The sequence below is a fragment of the Epinephelus fuscoguttatus genome, linkage group LG17 (assembly GCF_011397635.1).
Source record: "Epinephelus fuscoguttatus linkage group LG17, E.fuscoguttatus.final_Chr_v1".
NCBI classification, from domain to species: Eukaryota; Metazoa; Chordata; class Actinopteri; order Perciformes; family Serranidae; genus Epinephelus; species Epinephelus fuscoguttatus.
This window is the reverse complement of record NC_064768.1, coordinates 1526213-1548866: the sequence shown is the minus strand read 5'-3', so window position 1 is coordinate 1548866 and position 22654 is coordinate 1526213. Positions and strand designations below refer to the sequence as shown.

At 42.0% G+C, this 22654-nt stretch overlaps 1 protein-coding gene across 14 annotated transcripts in view; it reads right to left on the bottom strand.

Annotated features, from left to right (window-relative positions):
- The window catches only part of epb41a (erythrocyte membrane protein band 4.1a), a 337203-nt gene that overhangs the window by 4419 nt on the left and 310130 nt on the right, over nucleotides 1–22654 (bottom strand). For 10 of the 14 annotated variants that reach the window (XM_049601545.1, XM_049601543.1, XM_049601550.1 and 7 more), the window contains 4 exons: nucleotides 20024–20152; nucleotides 9952–10068; nucleotides 2909–2989; nucleotides 2257–2376 (listed from right to left, as the gene is read on the bottom strand). In XM_049601545.1, coding sequence (XP_049457502.1) covers nucleotides 2278–2376; nucleotides 2909–2989; nucleotides 9952–10068; nucleotides 20024–20152 — 426 coding nt within the window. In that variant the 3' untranslated portion in view covers nucleotides 2257–2277. Of the gene's footprint in view, nucleotides 1–2256; nucleotides 2377–2908; nucleotides 2990–9951; nucleotides 10069–20023; nucleotides 20213–22654 lie in introns of those variants that run through there. The other 4 variants (XM_049601548.1, XM_049601555.1, XM_049601558.1 and 1 more) reach the window with 4 other exon arrangements.

Sequence of the window (22654 nt, the reverse complement as noted above, 5' to 3'; positions counted from 1 at the left end):
AAAGTATGCCAGATGTTCCTCTCCCCAGCAATGTTTTCCAGCTCCTCCTGGTGGACCCTGAGGCGTTCTCAGGCCAGATGAGATTTGTAATCCCAGCTTGTTCTGGGTCTGCCTCGGGGCCTCCTACCAGTTGGATGTGCCTAGAACACCTCTAACGGGAGGCACTCCTTATCAGATGCCTGAACAACCTTAATTGAGCCTCTTTTGACAAAAGGAGCAGTGGCTCTACTCTGAGCTCTCTCTGGATGTCTGAGCTCTTTACCCTATGTCTAAGGCTGAGCCCAGCCACCCTTCTGAGAAAATTAATTTCAGCTGCTTGTATCTGCGACCTCATTCTTTTGGTCATTACCCATAGCTTATGACCATAGGTGAGGGATGGGACATAGATGGACTAGTAAATCGAACACTTTGTCTTCTGGCTCAGCTCTCTCTTCACCATGATGGTCTGGCACAGCACCTGCATCACTGCAGATGCTGCACCAAACCAGCCATCCATCTCACGCTCCATCCTACCCTCACTCCTGAACAAGACCCCAAGATACTTGAACTCCCTTGCAGTCACTCACTCCCAACCCAAAGGGAGGAATCCACCATTTTCTGGCAGAGAACCATGGCCTCAGACCTGGAGGTGCTGACTCTCATACTGACTGGTTCACACTTTGCTGCAAACCGCCCCAGTGCATGCTGGAGGTCATGGTGTGATGAAACCAACAGAGCCACATCAATTGCAAAGAGCAGAGATGCACTTCTGAAGTCACCAATCTGGACCCCTTCCCCTTTGGTTATACAAGGACCGGATGGCTCATAGTAGCAACCTTGGTACCTCATCTTCCCATAGTACCCCCCACAAATCTCCCCTTGGGATGTGGACATAAGCCTTCTCCAAGCCAACAAAGCACATGTGGTCTGAATGGGCAAACTCCCACAACCCCTCCAGCAGTCTTGCCAGGGTAAAGAGCTGGTCCACTGTTCCACCACCAGGACAGAATCCGCATAGCTACTCCTAAATCCTGGGTTCAACAGTCAGCTGGAGCCTCCTTTCCAGCAACCTGGAATAAACTTTCCCAGTGAAGCAGTGTTGTTAATTTTGTTGTTCATCCATATTTTATGACTGATGGGAGAAGTTTGCCTCCAGGGCTTAAAGCCAGATAGCCCTGAAGTTTTAGGACAAAGATGATGGTTTGGGTTAAAATGACAAGACTTCTTTCAGCCCTGAATTCTAGGTGTATGAGTTGGGGGCAGGCGAGCGGCTGAGGAAAGGGGCGGAGCGAAGATTGTCCCTCACTGCGGGGAGAGGAGAGAGGGCTTCCCCGGAGGTCAGGCCTCTTTACCCGGTCCCTCTCCTCCACACTTTGGCTTATTTTCACCCAGCCCAGCACTGGTACCTTGGAGAGCAGTCCCTCGCTGCAGGGAGAGGGCTTCCCCGGAGGACAGCCTCTTTACCCGGTCCCTCTCCTCCACACTTAGACTTATTTTCTTTGTGCCGATGGTGGCTTGGAAAACCGCCCCTAACTGTGTCACACGGGCATCTCTCCCTCGCCGCCCCGCACATATACTCCTGAGCCTCGGCGCCTCTCCTTGACCAACTAACCTAAATACTATAAACACACTACTAACTGTAAACCTACACTAAAATACACTATGCTAACAATACAATTCGACAAATTACTAGCTATTCTCTCTGCTCTACTCCTCTCTCTGCTCTGATCCAACCTACTCGCTATCAGTTTGATAACTGCAGATAGAATGGTTTTATAGTAAGGGGAGGAGGAGTAAAGGGAGGAGGGCAGGCTTTAGCGTGGATGGTTAGTGACGTCATTTGCCCCAAAAAAGAATCATTCGCCTCCAATGTAATGTAATGTAAATTCAAATGTAGTAACCAGGTTTCAAGCTGTAGAGGGCACTCCATAACACATTTTTAAAATAAAATGTAGATTTTCAACAGTTTGCACTAAACTGTCAAGATTTTGAGCAGGATCAGTCAGTAACACTACTATACAACCAGAAACAATGATTATCAGCTGAAAAAAATAGTTTTAGGGTTTAGTTACTCTTTAAGTTTTGCTTTTTGTACTTACGATTCTCTAAGTAATGCTCTTTTCTTTTCTTGGCCTTGTTACCTGTTTTTTTATGCTAGGGGAATATGATCTTGACATTATCTGCATGAACAGCAAATGATTTTTTGTTGTGTCAAAAGTCTGTCCAGAAAAATCATGGTAAAGGATGGGTAAAGGTGGGTTCAGGGTGGACACTCACCTTCCAAATGATCACTGTGTCTTACTCTGGGCCGATCTCTGTCTCCTGGTGCACAACCACTTTGGTAACAGACATGTCTGGGTGCTGCTCTTTTGCCTCTTTAATGGCCTGAGCCAAAGCCTGAGTGAAGGAAGGACAATAATCCAGACTTGTTAAGTAGAACATGATTAATGAGTTGGATTAAACTTGCATGCAGAACCGATTTACTTGATAAATGAACATGATTGCTCTGTGAGGCAAATTAAGCCTACAAAGAATTTCAGCTTCACATATCAGCATTACAGTAGAACTCTGTGTCAGTGAAAGAGGCAACACACAATAAAAGCACCTGCTTCCTGCTGATGAAAACAACATTATTACATCATTTAGTGTGAACAGTAAAGCATTCATCAGTCATGTACATGGGACGGCGGCAGTAGCTCAGTCCATAGGGATCTGGGTTGGGAAACAAAAGGGTCACCATGTCAAGTCCCCATACGGACCAAATATAGAGTGTGTACTGGTGGCTGGAAAGGTGCCTGTTCACCTCCTGGGCACTGCTGAGGTAGCCTCACTAAACAACCCCCCCCACCCCCCACCCCCCACCCCCCACCCCCCCAGTACATTTTCCCTCTGGGAAATATATATCGTCTTCTTCCATTACATTCCTTACCTTGTCGTGATCAATTTCAGTGTCTCCAGTGATGACGATTCTCTTCTCAATGCGAGTCTCAGAGATCCCTCCTTTCACTGTCTACAACAGAGACACGACACAAGCTAAAATATGAGCTTGGAAAAAATACAAAAACAAAATCCATCTTCATTATCTGTAGGAATTCACATTAGCAGAGAAGCCAGACACGACTGATCACCCTGAAAGACCAGTGCAGTATCCCTTCCTGATAGAGGGTCAGAAATAAGATGGATCCAGGAAAGGTTTTGAAGGATGACACAAAGGAACATGGATAAATGAAAAAAAAAATTCTTTAGGTCAAGCAATGTCTTAAGTAAGTATTCTGAGCATGTACAAATAACAAATAACTGGAGTAGCAGAATGTCATGATGATTCATGGTATTTCTCTATTGGTTGTACCAGATTCAAGTGGCAACATCAGCAAACACAATCTCACTCCAACCTTGTCACATATCAAAGTTTGGTCATAGGATTTCCACATAGAGGTACAATGTGCAAGGTACCCTGGGTGCGTTGGTTGTTGACGTTCTGGGATGCCGTGTCAAGTTCTGCCTGTTAAGCCCAGTTCAGACCACTGATTCTTGACGAGATGAAACCATTTTATAACGTTGCAGAGAAAAGTTGCAGTGGTGTGAACTGGCTGGTCTGAGCTTCACTCAAGCCAACTGATGTAGTAAAGTCTGCTGGTCAAGTCAAAACGATCACAGACAGCATGCTCACTTGCTAAAGGCAGGTGCTCCGTCCCCGCCGAACCCTCTGTTTCCATCCTCATGGTGTGCTGGTGTCACTGCTGCTGCACGCTCTATGTGCTTATGCCCCCAGCACACACATTCTCATTGACTGATTAATTGGAGCTGGTTATTTATATTGTTGTGGTTTATTGATGATGAAAACAGTCCATCTGATGCTCTTTTGTATGTTTTTTGCTGTTTCATCACTACTTCAAATGCAACTGTAGCCAGTATCTCACTATCACGTTCCTCATTCATATTTTAAGAAGATACAAATTATACTATGGTTATAATCAGCCTGAAAAACTGGAAATCAGAGCGGAAGTACAGAGAGTTTTTGCATAGAGATGATACACTGTCTCCTCTCGTTGACTTTGTTTTTAAAGCTTTGCAGAATGGCGCATTGCAAGTAGCTGCCTGTTTCAACTCTCCTCATTGCAAATCTTTGGTCTGAATTGGGCTTTACATGCATTGTTTTTTTTTTAATATACACCGGTGTTTTCACAGGAAATGAACAGTTTGCATACAATCTATTTTAAAATAAAAGCACTACATTGGTACTGTACAACGAAATTGGCATTTCTTTCCTTCAACAGCAGTCGTATGTGGTTACATTTTGCCAACACACATACATGGTTGGGTTTAGGCAAAAAGAACGGGGTTTGGCTAACAATCATACAGGAAGTGACCACCAGCCTCCTGGATAAAAGTCAGTGGTTGTTGGACCCATCCACCAGCCCTCCCACCTGCCCTATTCAGACTTCCGCTGCCTTACCTTTCATTGTTGTTTCTCCCTAACACAGTAATACAATAATGAAAAAAACAATAATAGTGACTGGTGGCATATCATGCTGACATGAAAGGACAGCTTTTTGGTCAGTGTCTGACACTGGGAGTCAGTTCCATGTAGTTTGCAACTGTCAGAGGGCTGCAAAGCCATGCATAAAGAAAAAATAGACTGTAAAATTAACGTTGAGCAGCACAGTGCCTGCACGGGCGAGCGCTAGCCTGGTACCCACCTTAACAGACAAAACTCCTTCAGCTAATCAGTGTAACAAAACACCAGGGAACATCTTCATCACCAACAGAGCCAGTTGATAAATCAAACTTTTGCCAAATCCAGTCAGAAGAACGTTGAAAACCTATTTTGCTTTGAGTGCATACTCTTGTTCTTGTTTAATTGTTGTTATTGATTATTTCTGCAATAACTTCACTTATTGCTGTGTTTACCCTGCTGACGTTAGACTTAGCACTTGTTGCTTGGGGAGTCACTGTTACTGTTCTGCAAGCTGCGGCCTGCATTTTACATCATCAACTACAGTGCAGTCCCTGATTAACTGATTAGGTTGTCAACTACGGTGCTGATCCTGGATTGGCCCCAATTAGATTTTCATTTCTGAAAAGTGTTTGGGGCAGCTGGGGGGCCAAAATGATAGAGAGAGCAAAACTGAATATTGAGCTCACATCAGGGATGGTCTTAAGCCCAGTATACACTGTGTGATTTTGATCTGTCCTAGATGAAAGATGACCAACGTGAAAGAAACGTGGAGATATCTTTTGTCGTGGCTCTAAAACGTTGGTCCTAGGTCGCACAGTGAGGGAGGCTCAAGGATGGCCGTTGTCATGGTCTTGCGATTAAAGACAGCCTGAGATAAAATTCTCACAATGTCAGAAATTTGAGGTGGCCATCTCAGTGTGACCGCTGATACCACTCACATCTACTAACCACCCAATAGAAATGCAGCACGAAAGGATGCACTGATCAGCATGAATGCTAAATGCTATTAGATGCTAGTAAATACACTTCATTGCAAAATTGACATGCCAAGTTGGCCTCATTTCCCCAGCCACGACTGCATCCACATTCTCCTCCTCCTTTTCTTCATGTTTTTGACACACATAAATGCCTCTATAGCAAGGGTGCAATTTCTACTTGTTTTCATTTTTCTCTTACAACTATAGCAGAGTAGATGAATGACGCATGCTGATGATGTTTTGGTCTTGCGTATTGACACTCATGGACATACGTCATAGCCTGCGATTCAGAAGACGTTGTCATTGTAGAGTCTGCATAAATCAAACTTGATGTCATATCCAAGTTTATTAGATCCATGTCGCACATTGCACTAACTTAGAAGACTGCTAAAATCTCACTGTCTTTAGGAGGCTTTACCAGGCTAGGCAAACACAGCTTCTGTGGTCAGTTTACCAGCTTCAGCTGATTATAATGGATACGCTCTGCTGCAGGCAAGCTGTGGAAGACGTGCCACACTGCAACTGTGTCCCATGTATTTTGGCCATAAACCCAAATTTTCAAAATAACTCATGTTGCACAATGTAGTCTTTCATTGATATTCTGAAAAGCTGAGACATTTGGCTGGCTTATTCTGTCCATACTGAAAACCAAATGTGTATTTAGTATTGTACATTTCTGCATCATCCAATTTATTGAAAACATAACATACTTTTTGTTGGTATCAAACAACTAGACAATGCATTATGTTAAGTATGTCTGTCTAAAATTGTAGGTTTAAGTTCAAATATATTTCTCTTTCCAACTAAAATAAACACAGCTGAAATAAAATGTGGTTTCTCTCAGGACGCTATACCAGTAAGTCACACATGTGCAAGTCATATAAAAGTCTCAAGTTATAACCTTCAAGTCATAAGCATGTGCCAAGTCGAGTCCTTGCTGTAAATCAAGTAAGTCGAGTCAAGTCATTGCTCAGGTCAAGTAAGTCACAAGTCAAGTCATACTCACGAACTCATAAAGATAATATAGCACAAACTGTGGTGGAATGCAACTTAACACATTTACTCAAGTACTGTAAGTACAAATCTGAGTTTTATCTCCTCACCGTCTACCTCTACTCCACTACATTTATCTGACAGCTTCAGTTACTTGTTACTTTACAAATTAAGATTTTGCACTCGAAACATATAAAAATGTACAAGCACAACTTGAACTGTGGGTCAATTATTAAACTGACAGAAAATAAATTTGCCACTATTTTGATAATCATCTAAGTTGTTTTTAATGCAAAAACATTTCATGTTTTTTTTTTTTTTTTTTGCTGCGTTTTATTATTTTATAACTTTTATGTTGAGGTTTGAACTGTTGGTTGGGCAAAACAAACATTATGAAGGTGTCACTTTGGGCTCTGGGCGAGTGTAATGCTATCTCTCAGTATTTAAATACTGCTACAGTAATACTACTCCTGCTCCAAGCTCTCTGGTCAGGGAGAAAGACTCCACTCACATAACATAACTGTTGCTGTGAGAGAGCAGGTGAGATAATTACGCAGTGTTAAAATGCCCAAACTTGAGCCGAGCAGGAACAGGAGGCCCCCCCAAAAATAATAATAATAATAATAATAATAATAATAATGATAGTAAATTTAAATTATAAAGCACTTTTCATTTATGAAAAATCTCAAAATGCTAAAAAGTCACTGGGAAAACTATCTCATGGCGTGCAGATGTGCACAGCGGGCGCACATACACACTCACAGATAGCAGGAACAGTCGTTATGCATTGTGGCAGTACCAAAACCTTGCACAAACAAGAAGAGAGCCTGAGCATAGAAAGCTAGCAGCCCATGTACCAACGTTTACAGTGACTATGTGAGCATAATGATCCAGAGCTGACAGTGTGACTGTGTGTGCAAAGCATGTTCAGTACTGAATACTTTTTTTAAAAACTTAACTCACGTTTCACCCAGAGAGAACTGAATAAAAGCATACAGTGAAGCTCATGATGTGTCATCATATTTTAAAAACAAAATGTAACTTCTCAATATCTCCAAAAATGCAAATATTTAATAAAAAAGTCAAGTCCTTTTAAGTCATCTGCTTCAAGTCAAAGACAAGTCTGAAGTCATGAATACCAAATCAAAGTCAAGTCGAGTCTTTCATTAGTCTTAGTCAAGCAAGTCCCAAGTCCTCAAATTTGCGACCCGAGTCAGACTCAAGTCAAGTCAGTCTTCAGACCTAAGTCCCCCAACTCTGCCCTGTAACCGTTTGGCTAATATTGACAAAACCCACAGATATGTTTTAAATGTTCCCACATATGGGGTGCCATTTGTAAAGTTGCTCACACTGAAAATAACATTTAACAAACAACAGCCACATTTAGCTTCAAACAGTGTTTTAAAAAAAATGGTGTGAATCACCTTTTACCACATTTATAGCAATATTTGTGAACTTAGAAATATATTAAATAGTTAAATCTAAATATTAAATGTTACACCTAAATGTTAAATGTTAAATCTAAATATTTAATCTGAATCTAAATATCAAATCTAAAACTAAATCTAAATGCTAAATCTAAATCTAAATGCTAAATCTTAATCTAAATCTAAATGTTAAATCTAAATGCTAAATCTTAATCTAAATGTTAAATCTAAATGTTTAGGGTGAAACTAAATATTTAGCTCATATGCAAATCCACACTACTGGTCACCGGAAGCACCAAAATAAAAGCTCGAGATGGTCAGACTGTGTTTATGGAATAAAAAACGAACCAAATTATTGGGGGAAATGAACACTTGAACATACATTAGCGTGATAATAACTATGTAAAATAACAAAAATCATGTTTGGAGAAATTTTATTTGACGTGTTATTTGAGTTTTTAGTGTCCCCTCTATGGAGGATGTGGGACTTATGACCTGTACTACAGGCAGCCACGAGGAGGCGATTGAGATGTTTTGACGTCACTTTGGTCAGCACTATCCTACTCCCACCCCCACCCACCTCTAGAGTGATACACATCAGAAGGCCCGTTCTGGCAATACAGAATTTTAGCAGTGCATCGTCAGCGACAGCGACAGTATCCGCCATAGAGCCACCACATTGCCGGACATGCTGACATGTTGCCGAGCGAGCAAGTAGCGTGCAGAAGGTGACGGACAGTGGACAGCTTTTATATTGGTACTTCCAGTGACCAGCAGTGTGGATTTGCATATTAGCTAAATATTTAGTTTCACCCCGAACATTTAGATATAACATTTAACATTCAGATTTAGATTTAGCATTTAGATTTAACATTTAGATTTAGCCTTCAGATTTAACATTTAGATTTAGATTTAGATTTAATATTTAGATTTAACATGTAGATTTAGATTTAATATTTATATTTAACATTTAACATTAAAGAGAAATTTCGGTTTATTTCAACCCATCTCCTATCGTCCTAAATTTGTTTCAAGTGACTCATGACATAGAAATAATAGTTAGCATGTTAGCCGTTAGCCTAGATACAGCCAGGGCGCACCTAGTAGCGTCAGACCTGTTAAAACGTAAGTGAATGGGCATACATTCAAGTGCAAAGTTAGTCCACTAAACAAGCTTTTTTCCCACAAAGACCGCCTCATATCGTTAGGATAAATGTCAGAGAACATATAGAAAACGAAATGTAAACGTGTTGTCTTACCTTACTGGTGTGCTGCCATGTTAGCTCTGCTTTCCAAAGCTCAGCCGAAATATATCTCGCAAGCTCTAGATAAAGCCCAGCTGGATGCTAACGTTACTCCAGGTGGAGGTGTCTCGTCCTCGGTCACATCCAGACCTTGAAAATAAGGCTGCAACCGGTCCTGTTCCTTACAACAGAGGCATTCCTGTTCTGTGGGGGAGCTCTTCGTCAGTGTATTCTGGCTCAAATAAGGGTGGCCATCAGACTCTGCAAAATCAAATTCCTCCTCCTAAACAGAAGAGCTTCCCCACAGAAGAGGAATGCCTCTGTTGCAAGGAATGGGACCGGTTGCAACCTTATTTTCAAATTTCCTTTTAAAGTGTAACATTTAATATTTAGATTTAACTATTTAATATATTTCTAAGTTCACAAATATTGATGTAAATGTGGTAAAAGGTGATGTTAAAAAATTCACACCATGTTTTAAACACTGTTTGAAGCTAAATGTGGCAAAATGTTGATGTTATTTTCAGTGTGAGCAACTTTACAAACGGCACCCCATACCCATAACACCACTAAAAGAAATTCACATGAAAAACACACTGGAGGTGAGTGGACCAGGGGCTGGGCAGGTAACAGGGCACAACTTTCTACTGGTGTCAGAGAATAAAAAATTCACGTTCATATTTCTGATGTTGATGAAACAGTCTCCTGAGTTACTCTCCAGTGGCTACGTAACCAGTATGTTTGTGAAGGGTCAACACCACTGACTCAAGTGATTGAGTAGGGATAAATAGGGATCCATCACAGCATGGTGGTAAATGGCTGGTATTAATATGTTTTGACTGACAGTGGGGCTGTTAGTGAAGTGAGCAGACCTTGGTGATCTGGGTGGTGGTGGTGGTGCTGATGGTCTCTGAGGTGATGGTCTGGGCACTCAGCAGCACTCCTGACTCCCTCTCTGCCAGGCTGTCCACTGGCTGCAGAAGAGACACCTTTTAAGTGTTACACAAGAACGTCAAGTGAATCCATGTTTACATTTTTACTGTTATTTCTATGTGTGATTTGTGTAACTTTGATTTTTTTTGAAGAGATTCTTATCCTACTCAGAACAAGAGCTGGGGATTAAACCTAAGAACTCTTTTATTACCAACAAAAATTATACTTGCATTGCATGTCTGGTCAAATTGGTTTTCTTCTTTACTTATCCTTTACTCTGACCTTCTCTGATTCAAATCAAAAGTTTGCACAATAGGCTGTTTTATTCACATTGAATAACTGCTTCTGTTCTTCAGTATTTGGAAACTTTGGCTTTTTGAAATCGGGCTCTAGTTTCCCAGCGAGGCGCAGGGGGGCGCAGGGTAGCGAACCCCGCGCAGAGCTAGTTTCGAGCAGTGCAACCCGAGGCGCGCTCAGTTTGGTAGTTTGGCAGACCGAGGTGTGCTGAGATGGGTGTGGCGGTGCAGCAGGGGGAGGTGTCGACAGATCCAGCTTGGCGCAGTGACAGTTTCGTGCCAAAAGGCTTCGCCGAAGGTGCGTTAAAAGCTCGCCAGCTGAAACCAGGTCTATTGTCAACGCAGGGGGTGCGCAGCCGGTGTAAGCCGAAGTTTGGCTGACCACCGGACAGTGCGCACACGTCACCAAAAACTCACAGGCAGGTTTCCAGAATATCAGGCACATTAACAATGCAATAAATACCCACAAAAAACACTATTCAATGCAACTATCTGGAATCAGCACATAAATGTATCTCTATATCGACTGTCCCGTCACATCTGATGTCAGATCAAAGGGGATTGGCACCGTTTGGCATGTTTGGCACGTTTGGCACGCGTAATGGAAACCCAACCTGATTTGACAGCTGCAAACCAATGAGTTCACATCCCTCTCAGCCAACAAGAAACAGCCACAGCATCAGATAGGGAGTATATATTCAGCATCTGTCATCTTAGAAAAGTCAAAAGAAAAGAAACAGAGTGAGACTGCGAGAGAGAAAGAGAGAGCGCGCGCGGACGAGAGAAACGCAACATTGATTTACAATTGTGGTGACCTCCTCCTAGGCTACCTTTGCATCATCAGCCCGTGGAGGTCTGCTCGCAGTTCCGTATATTCGGACGCTGCGAGCTTGGACCTCCAGGACCAAAACATCAGTTTCCTCCTGGGAGAAGTTTGGCCATCTGACGCTGCTGCTCTCTTCTGCCATGGCAAATTAAGTAAACTCTCATTACGCCTTCGTGCGGCACATTTGAGGGCGAGGAGAGGGGCTCATTTGATTGGTGTGATGTGTGTAAAACCCACTCCACGCCTTCTCTCCTCCCTCTTTCCGACTTGCGCAGGTAGGAGGGACAGAGGTGGGAAAGAGGAGTAGTTGCGCCAGGCGCACGGTGTGCCAAACTTGCAAAATCCGCCTGGCAACACCCAGTTGGCGAAGCGCAGATGCGCTGCGCCCCCGCCTTGCCCGGTCTGCGAAACTAGAGCCCGAAATGAATAAAAAAATGTTGGAAAACATGATTATGAGTAAGGTAAGTTCTTTTTTTTGGTATAGGCCAAATTACAATGTTTATTTACAGGGACTTCCAGCTAGAAACCATCCCACGTCTCATTACAGGTGGGGGAAAAATTGCTACAGCAAAGTATCACGATATTTTTGTGTAGCAAAATTGTTTTGTCACACAATGCCAAGTATTATTTTTTATTATATAAATGATTAAAATTACACGTACAAATTAACATACATACATTTAAATACACTGCAAATAAAATGACTTAAGTGTCAGCATATCGCAAAACATTTGAAATTGCAGTGATATTGTATTGTGACTTAAGTATCTTGATAATATCGTATCGTGGAGCCTCTGGTGATTCCCACCCCTATGTCACATACATAAATGAAACAGCACTGTGCAAACACTGTCTTTAGGTGTATGCTATATTTAGAATATTTTCACCACTTTACCTTGCTGTCAGACAGCCCTTTCCAATGAGGAACTCATGCATTATATCAAAGCCACCACTTTTGTCACTCCATTCACAAAAACAGTCATTTTACTTTGCAGGACACAGGAGCTGCTGGTCTACTGCTGCCTTGATCAGTTAGTGCAGGTATATCCAAAGTCTGGCCCGCGGACCGTTTTTGAATGGCACCCCGCTTGTCTTTTATAATATACCGTGTGAAGTCGGTGAAACATTCATTCATTCATTTTTTCCATAACCAGCTAGGGGTTGCGGGGGCACTGAAGCCAATCCCAGCTGATATTGGGTGAAAGGTTGGGTTCACCCTGGACAGGTCGTCAGACTATCACAGGGCTGACACATAGAGACAGATAAACATTCACACTCACATTTACATCTATGACCAATTTAGAGTCACCAATTAACCTGCATGTCTGCAGAAACCTGCAGAAAACCCACGCTGACACAGGGAGACCATGCAAACTCCGCAATGAAGGGCTCCCCCACCCCCTGTTCAAACCAGGAACCCTCTTGCTGTGAGGTGATAATACTAACCACTCCACCACCATGCCACCCATGCCTGCCAAACAATATTGGTGAATCAAGCAAGATCACTTAGCATTTTCTTCCATTCACCTCACAATGGCAGGAGTATCATACAATTTATGCACCAAGTAAGAACTACACAGGTTGAATGAATGAGATTTTATGAGCAGAGGAAGCACAAGCAAACTAATGGTTAATCACCAAAAAACATTTCCTGCTAGGTAGCAGACATGACCACAGCAAAGCAACGTAAAGTCAACCGCAAGGGCCGCTGCTTCCAGAGCGGTGGAAAGTTGAATATGTTCTCACTGAAAGAGGAAACAGTTCTATTTGTCTCATTTGTATATGATTTTTTTAAACCCATATGATGTGAGAGACAGCTGGCTCCCAGGTATTTTCACATTATCTAATTTGGCCCCCATTCAAAAGTTTGGACACACCTGAGTTAGCCTGGAAGGTAAAGTGGTGAAAGTACTCCAAACATAGCATACACTTAAACTGATAAAGATTTGTTTCGGTGGTTAAAATACATTTTGCTGTGGTCCCCGTCCAAGCAGTACATTGCTTAGATCTGTGCCAGTTGATTTATCAAAGATCATAGTAAAACAACACAGTGCATGAAATAAGCACAGCAAAAAGGTCAGATAGGTCTGACCAACGCGTTTAACTATATATTTTTAAACATTACCGTTATAGCTGAACAATCAATATATCTCCACACAATTTAAATAAATATACAGTTGTCTACCTGGAAGTGACTGTTGTTATTAGTATAACGTCATGGTGATTCGGTCTAATGCAACTGAAACTCAGTACCAATAGTGTCAGTGTTACCAACAGAACAAATGGAGCAACTGCCCTGGGACCATCTGGACACCCAAATGCTCCAGGTTCAATGTAAATGGTGCATTTACATAGCACTTTTATCCAACATGCTTTACAATTTATCTCTCATTCACACTCACACACCAGTGTAAGCAAGCTACCATGCAAGGTGCTGGTCTGGCCATCAGTAGTAATATGGAGTTCACTGTCCAAGGTCAGTTTAAAACGTGGACAGGAGGAGCTGGGGATCGAACCACCACATCCTGAAATTAATAGACGGCCAGCTCTACCTTCTGAGCCACAGCCTGACTTTTTTTAAAAAAGTTAAATACTTTGACAGAAATATATATAATGCTATCAAAATACTACAACATTTCAAATGAAAATGCTTACACTATGAGATCCCTGAAATGTCATTTAAAATAAGTTTTGCCTGTCCTGTGATTTTTTTTTTATCAGCCTGCTACGTTGTCACATTTATGAGTGTAGCGTGCACATATGACCAGACTTATCTACAAGCTAAACTGTGAGGACAAAGTGGTAGTGTTAAGTGGTAAAAATGATTTAAAACCACTTAAAATCACAGCAATCTTAGCTCCAAATGGGAACTATTAGGAAGAGAAGTGTGGAGAATATTTTGAGCAACCCTTACTTAAGTAAAGGACAATCAACTGAGTGCAAATGATAGTGGCTATTTAAGCAGTGCCAGTAAAGTTTTCACAATCTTCACCTGAGAGTTGTGTGGAAGAGTAAAAAGTCCGGGTAGAGCAAAAATAAATTTGTAATGAGTTTGTCACACGTGTGCATGTGCACGTGTGCTCGCATATGAATTCATTTTGACTCACCATGTTACTTTTCCCTCTGTGCGTCGTGAACCTATTCAGGCTGTTGCTTTGGGAAAAATCCAAAAGTTCCACCCAAAACTCACCACATCCTAACACCGCTTCCTCTGACTATGGGCCATCTCACTGCTAATTGCCCTGCTCTGCAGCAGTAAGAGTGAAATCAAAACCCCAGAAAGCCAAAAACCAGTTTAATCCAGTCTGCTCCTGTTCTGCCTCCTGTCAACGCAGACGAACCCAAGAAGGATGAGATAGATGAAAGTTCATTTTAAAGGGTTCCGTCTCTCTGACAGGAGAAACTGAAGATCAGGTACCGGTCACAATTTTGCTTGACACAAGAGCCACACAGTCCATTATGTTGCACAGTGTGTTGCCTCTGTCCAGCGGCTCATTTTGTGGTTCTGATGCTCTCATATGTGGGGTTGAGTTGATCCCTTCAAGAGCGCGGGTGCGTTCGCCCCTTGTCTCTGGCCTGGTGAAAATCAGCATGCGCTCTCACTTGCCAGCACCAGGGGTGCATTTCATCCTCGGTAATGATTTGGCTGGAAATGAAGTTTTTCCAACACCTGAGATAGTGGAGAATCCTGTGCTCGATTTAAACCCATCTGGGTTCCTGTTTGTGTTGTAACATGTACACAGGCATGTAAATTTGATGATGTGATGGATCTGGCTGATACAACTGGCTGATACAACCACTGTCCACTGTCACATCTGTTGCTTTTTCTCTGCCCTCCTCTGAAAATGATGTTTTACATGTGAACAACAGTGTTTCCTGTTCACTGCTGCAAAATTCAGAAATCCTAAAAAATCTGTCAGCTCATTTGCACATAGACGTCGGAACTAGGGGTGCGGGGGGTGCGGGTGCATCTAGTATAAAAGTATAAAATGACTTCAAATCAAATCCTTAATCATTGATGTGTGCATGCTTCCCCCACCCCTCCAAACAAAAATCCCGCCCCCCCCCCTCAGAAAATAGTTCCAACGTCCATGCATTTGCAGCATTTAGATGTTTCAGCCCAGGCAGATATTGTTCATTTTATTGAAAAGAATCCCATTCCATTCTTAAACACTCCATCCTGCACCACTGTTGTGTCTCACAACATTGATGTTGGTGACCAATAAAGCAGCTTGCTTACCGTGTTAATCCCACAAAGCCCTCTCTTCTTAAAGAAGAGGTTGACTACTTTTTGGAGAACGGTCTAGCTGTTCCCAGCTCCAGTGCCTGGAGATCTACCTGCCTTCTTGTGCCTAAATTGGACAAAAGTTTCTATACTGATTTCAGAAAAGTGAACAACGTCACTAAAGCTGATTCTTACTGTGTTACTAGAGTTGATTCAGCCATTTTCGTCACAAAACTGGACCTTCTGAAAGTTACTGGCAAGTCTCATTAACCCCTCGTGCTTCAGAAATTTCTAGTTTTGTCACCCCTGACCATTTCCTCCAATGCCCTGTGATGCCCTTTGGTCTATGTAATGCACCTGCCACATTTCAGTAAGTAATGCACATTGTTTTAGCTGAAGTGAAAATTGTGAAGTGTATCTTGATAATGTCGTGGCCTATAGACACGTGGCCTGAACACATAGGAACCCTGTAAGTTATTTCTGAGAGGTTGAGGAAGGCCAGCCTTACTCTGAATCTTGCCAAATGTGAGTTTGGCAGAGCCACTGTTGCATACCTCAGTAAGCAAGTGGGCCAGTGGATGCAAAAGTGTAAGCCATCCTAGAAATGTTTCTTTGTAGAAACTTTGCTGATGTGTTTGTTCTTCTCACTTGCCTCGCTAGTGTGAAGAAAACTTTTTCCTGGTCACCTGACTGTCAGAATGCTGTTCTTTAAAGCTCTCCTCTGCAGCACACCTGTCCTCGCAGCCCCAGATTTCGACTGCCCATTCAAGTTGGAGGTATTGTAAGTAACAGAGGGGCCCGTGCTGTGTTGCTCCAGGAAGACAAGCAAGGTATCGACAATCCCATTTGCTACTTTTCAAAAAAATTCAGTGTACCCCAGCTCCATTACAGTATTAATGAAAAAGGGCACTTTCGCTACTGCTCACACTACGGTATTTTAAAGTGTACAGTGGTTCAAGCCAACTACCTGTTGCAGTGTACACTGATCCCAACTCCCAGGTGTTTTTGAGTCAGATGAGAAATTCAAATCAGAGATTGATGAGATGGTCCCTCCTGGTTCAGGATTTCAACCAAGAGATTCATCATACAAAAAGGAGCAGAAAATGTATTAGCAGATTCCCTGTCACGCATGCCAGCCCAGCCTTAACAAACAAATCTTCTAGGAAAGATGTTTGTTCTTTAGGACGGGGGGGGTGTTAAGGTCAGCCGTATTATTCATTGTGTATTTGTTACTGAGTATGGAGCAGTGATGTTTCAGGGGAGTGAGAGCTCTCCTTTCTGTGAGGATCTTTGTATTACAGGTACAGATGCCCAGTGCCGATTGGGTGAATCTCAATCGTTGCTGCTGCGGATTGGCTGAGCTTGGGGGCTTGGTGTGCCATTGCTGCTGTGGATTGGCCAAGACTGGGGCTTGTCCTACTTATTGTCTGAGACGGCCACAGTAATGCCAAGGACTGATGCTGCCAGCCAGTTGCTTTCCTCTGCAGCCTTCCACTCATTGAAACACTGTGCTATTGGTTTCTGTTTGTGCTCAGTACAGTTAGCCGTTTCATTACTGTTGACTGCGCTGCTTGCCAGTGGGGCCACTGTTAGCCTCCAGTGGTATGGTTGTTTAGTCTTTAGTGTGTGTGTTAACTTCACGCTAGCTTACCATGCTTGTATATACACTGCTCAGAAAAAGGAAGGGAACACTTAAATCACACATCCCAGATCTCGATGAATGAAATATTCCAGATGAAAATCTTTATTGATTACATAGTGTAATTCGTTGAGAACAAAATAATGTAAGAACCATCCATGGAAACCAAAATCATTAACTCATTTAGGACTGGATTCAGAATCATACCCAAAATCAAACTGGAAAAATCACAGGCTGATCCAACTTATGTGAATTTCCTCAGGACAACTCATAATGAGGCTCAGTAGTGTGTATGGCCTCCACGTGCCTGTATACATTCCCTACAATGTCTGGGCATGCTCCTGATGAGACGAGGGATGGTCTCCTGGGGGATCTCCTCCCAGACCTGGATCGGGGCATCAGTCAGCTCCTGGACAGTCTGTGATGCGATGTGGCGGCGATGGACGCTACGGTACATGATGTCCCAAAGGTGCTCGATTGGATTCAGATCTGGGGAACGGGCGGGCCAATCAATAGCATCAATGCCTTCGTCATCCAGGAACTGCTGACACACTCTAGCCACATTAGGCTGGGCATTGTCATGCACAGTGATGGGAATAACGGCGTTATAAATAAACGGTGCTACTTCTTTCAGTAACGAGTAATCAAAAAAGTTACTGTCTCCCCCATTATAATGCCGTTACTGTTACTCACAATGAAATGCGTTGTTACTCGGCTTTACTTGGGTTCACTGAAGCGGCTTTCACCCAAGCAAGCTCCTTCTCAGCGGAGCTGTAAAGTTTTTTTTTCCCTGATGAGGGCAGGTGAGGGGGAAGCATAAGTGCTGATGATTGGCTTAGGGAGAGTAAAATTTCATCATAAACCAATCAGAGGCAGGGTAGGGTGGGTATTCACAAGCACACAAGCAGGGTTGTCATGTCCGCGACTTTGGGCTTGTGTTTTTGTAAAGTCGCTTGCAAATATTGGTAGTTGCGGGTTGCGGATTTTTGGGCTTGTTTCGAAAGTGGAGTTGCTTATTTGGGCTTGCTCTCTAAACGTTGCCTTTCTCTATATCTATCCATCTGTTAAGTTATTTAAACACATGATAGTGTGACGGACTGCAGGATGTTTCCACAGCTCCACTCCCTCCACCCCTCTCCTTCTCCGCATACACACAGCTGACAGTCAGTCAGTGAGACTTTTCACATTTAAATTGCGCAATTAATGGAGGTTCTTTAACTAGTGTAGATAAGTGCACAATGTTTTATAATAATGATTTATTGTATTAAGTGTCAATTTCATTCATTTGACATATTCAATGTTGAGTTTCATTACATACAGTTCCATTAAGGGGGGTGTCCAAGCAATTTGACATATTTGAGCATTTTATTAAAAAGTAATGCTATAGTTTTTTACAGGTAATTAATTACTTTAACAGTGCAGTAACTCAGTTACTAACTCAGTTACTTTTTGGGGAAAGTAACTAGTAACTATAACTAATTACTTTTTTTAAAGTAACATTCCCAACACTGGTCATGCATGAGATGGAACCCAGGGCCCACTGCACCAGCATACGGTCTGACAGTGGGTCTGAGGATCTCATCCCGGTACCTAACAGCAGTCAGGGTACCTCTGGCTAACACGTGGAGGTCTGTGCAGCCCTCCAAGCATATGCCTCCCCAGACCATCACTGACCCACCACCAAACCAGTCATACTGGAGGATGTTGCAGGCAGCAGAACGTTCTCCATGGCATCTCCAGACTCTGTCACGTCTGTCACATGTGTTCGGTGTGAACCTGCTCTCATCTGTGAAGAGAACAGGGCGCCAGTGGCGAATCTGACAATTTTGGTGTTCTCTTGCAAATGTCAATTTGGGTGTGAGCACAGGCCCCACTTGTGGATGTCGGGCCCTCATGCCACCCTGATGGAGTCTATTTCTGACAGGTTGGGCAGAAACATGCACACGAGTGGCCTGCTGGAGGTCATTTTAGAGGGCTCTGGCAGTGCTCCTCCTGTTCCTCCTTGCACAAAGAAGCAGATAGCGGTCCTGCTGCTGGGTTGTTGCCCTCCTACGGCCCCCTCCACCTCTCCTGGTGTACTGGCCTGTCTCCTGGTGTCTCCTCCATGCAGCAAACCTTCTGGCCACTGCGCATATAGATGTGCCATGCTGGAGTAGCTGCACTACCTGAGCAACTTCGACGGGCTGCAGATAATGCCTCATGATACTACTAGTGGTGAGGGTACTGCAAAAATGCAAAACTAGCCAAGAATCAACCAGAAAGGACGCAGAGAAGGAAATGGTCTGTAGCCACCACTGCAAAATCATTCCTAAATAGGAGCTGTCTTGGTAATTGCCTCTTCTTTCCACCTATTGTCTGTCCAATTTGCACAACAGCAGGTAAAATTGTTTCACAATCAGCATTGCTTCCTAACTGGACAGGTTGATATCCCAGGAGTTTGACTGACTTTGAGTTACACTGTGATGATTATGTGTTCCCTTTATTTTTTTTGAGCAGTGTATATTGTAAATAGCTCTGCACTTTAGATTAATTAGCACAAAACCATAACCATGTTATAATTTTTTTTTCTGTTTTTGTTTTGTTTAGGGAGTTAGGCCCATTAGTGTATTTTTGTTTGCTTCTTTTGTTTGTAGGGCCTAGGCAGCACTCCAGGGCGAAATAGGTGGGTTTTGTTTGTTATTTTTGTTGTGGTTCACCCTGAAGTCCTTGTGCATGAATTTCTTGTATAACCTGTGTGTAATTTTATAGACATATGTGCCTAAACATTATTTTATCCAACTAGTTTTAGTGCCTCAAACCCCACCATGTCACCATCACGTAATTGAATATATTGCATGCCACCACTATGTAATATGGTATTAAGAGGTCACGTCAGAGCTCACGTGTACAAACACAGCTTTAATTCAAAATAACTGCATTGCATACAAGTTGAGACAATTTAAACCACCTATTTGCATTTAACCAAGGCCTGTAAATACTTTGTGAAGTGTTATTTTTTGTGAACAATTCCCAGAATTCTCCTCACCTGTGCTGACTCGTACGTGATGGTCTTGGTCTCAGTGTGAACCAAGGGGATGTCCTTGTAGGTCACACTTCCTTGGAGGGAGTTGGTGATGTCTGAGATGGTGATTGTCTGGGTCTTAAGCACAGGAGACTGGAGGGATCAGATAGAGAGTCAGCACGCTCTGCGGGCGCCATCAAGACAAAACGACCACTGTAGTTTTGTATTTAAGAGAGAAGGCATTACATTGCAAGTTAGGAAGCCTGGATTACTTATCAAGTTACTATTGTAAATCTACTTCTCATATGGACTACATTTAATGAGTAAGAATATATTTCTCACACAGATCCTTGTGTTAACAAGGACCAACCAAGTGTTGTAATGTAACTGTAATATTTTACAATTCATTACATAATTATCACCTCACAGGCTTTTACTGTGATATTTAACCAAATGCAGAATTTTATTGCGAAATTTTATTGTATAATTTTACAGAGGCATACTGCTAAATCACAGTAATAAATGGAGTTTAACTGTGAGATTACAGAGAAATACAGTAATTCTACTGGAGGATATTGCTAAATCACAGTAATCAGATGTACATAAACTAAGTTATAGTTATTTTAAGTAATTTACAGGAACGTACTGTTATATCACAGTAATATGCAGGCATAACTACTGTGAGATCACAGTATACAGCTGTCATTTCACAACAATTTACTGTAAAAATGTCACTTGAATTTACTGTGAAAGTAATGCAACTAGTAAACTGTCATTTACTGTAAATGTACAGTCAAATATTTTACAGTGTAGAAGGCTGATTTACATTCATCTGTCAAAGAGGGAAAGTTCCTCTGTGCTCCCCTTTACAGACATGTTTTTATGAGATGATTTTGTGACATCACAACCAGTTTGGATCATGGTCCACTTTGCAGCTTATGCCGGGTTCAGACTACACAACATTTTTGTCTGTTCCGACAGTCACCATGTCAGACTAGGCGATTGCGGGGTCATAAAATTGTGCTGTGACTTGGCCAACAGACATGAAAGACTACACGCTGGTCCACGACCATTCATCGTTGGCTGTCTTTCATGACATGCATGATGTCATTGAGTAATTCTTGTCCTATTGTTATTATTATTATTAATATTATTATTATTATTGTTAATATAATAATTATTATTATTATTTCAGTCACTGTGGCTGTTTACGTCCCTGCCAAATTGTTATTGTAGTAATGTAAAAAGTGCAACCAGATGGGAGGAGCTACATTTGAAGTGCCGCATGAAAACTACACAAGTCACTTGAGCCTACATAACAAGTTTCTATAAATGTTTCACAATGAAGGCCTGTTTGGAAAATGAACGGATTTTCTTAACCAAAATTATAAGGAGCTTCTAATTTAAAGCAGTGACAGGAAGTATTGCGTTTGAAATGACAGCGCAATGCATCTTAACAGGGCAAACGGAAGTGGATGAAAAGTAAAAATAGAAAAATACAGAGCTAATGAGAAATAACAACCTATTCTAATGTAGTCTGTTTCAAATGAAGCTGGTACCCTCTTCATTTTTGGTCAGCAAAAGCCCCACCACTATTTGTTAATTTTATTCCTTTACGTCTTCTCCATTATGTAGAAATAACATTCTTTGCTAGCTTGATGCTAATGGCAGTACTCACCTGGTTGCTAATGTGCCTTTGCTGTTTCACGCCATCATTTTTCCCTTTTTACTCTGACATAGTAATGTCCCTTGAGGAAATATCAAAAAGGCTGGGGTGTTGTTGTCATACAGTTGTCTACAGCAGCAGATTACTTTTTGTTTCTATTGGTCAAAGTGACAGCTGTGACGGGAGAAATCCTGAACGACAAAAAGAAAATCAAACATGCTAGACTTTCTGTCGGGATGTTGTGAGGCCTCCCCGATGTAGTGTTGGCTGTCGTCTACTATGACACACTACACAAGAGGAAATGATGAATTATCATTGTCGTTCACAATCCCAGCCAACAGCGTACGACGCTGCGCCAGGCTATAATCAGGCTGCCATCGTGTAGTGTGAACCCGGCATTACACAAGTGTGATGTGGAAATTTGAAGTTTTTATGAAATTGAAAATGTCTGCATGTTCATAGATGTTTGATTTTTCAGTGATGGAGGAGTTAAATCATTTTTAATCAGACAACTGAATGTTTTTGTGGCAGAACCAAAGCAGCCACAAAAAATCTTAACATGTCTGGAGGGAATCTTAAGCAATGTTGGTTAAATGCCAGAAAAGTGTTTTTCATTCAAGATGAAGATGAGAGGGTATGATAATGATTAGATAAATGTGTGGCAAGATACTGACAGCAACTTCATGCAAAACTGAATGTAAAAAATGATTACATCCTGATATGTTGTTGGGCTGTACCACTAAAAAAGGAAACTATCTGCATGGTTCCATATCTGGCAAAAATAAAAAGACAAACAAAAAATCACAACGATGTTTTATCTCATTGTACTTCTGATTAAACTGTCCATTATGCTGAAGTCACATGTCACAATTTAATTTTGTTACTTTGTGACAATTTCAAGGAAAATTCCAAACTCACAAGTACTGCATGAACCCATCAGGTTATGGGCTGCACCTGGCGCATCTATGGATTCATCCCAATATCATTCC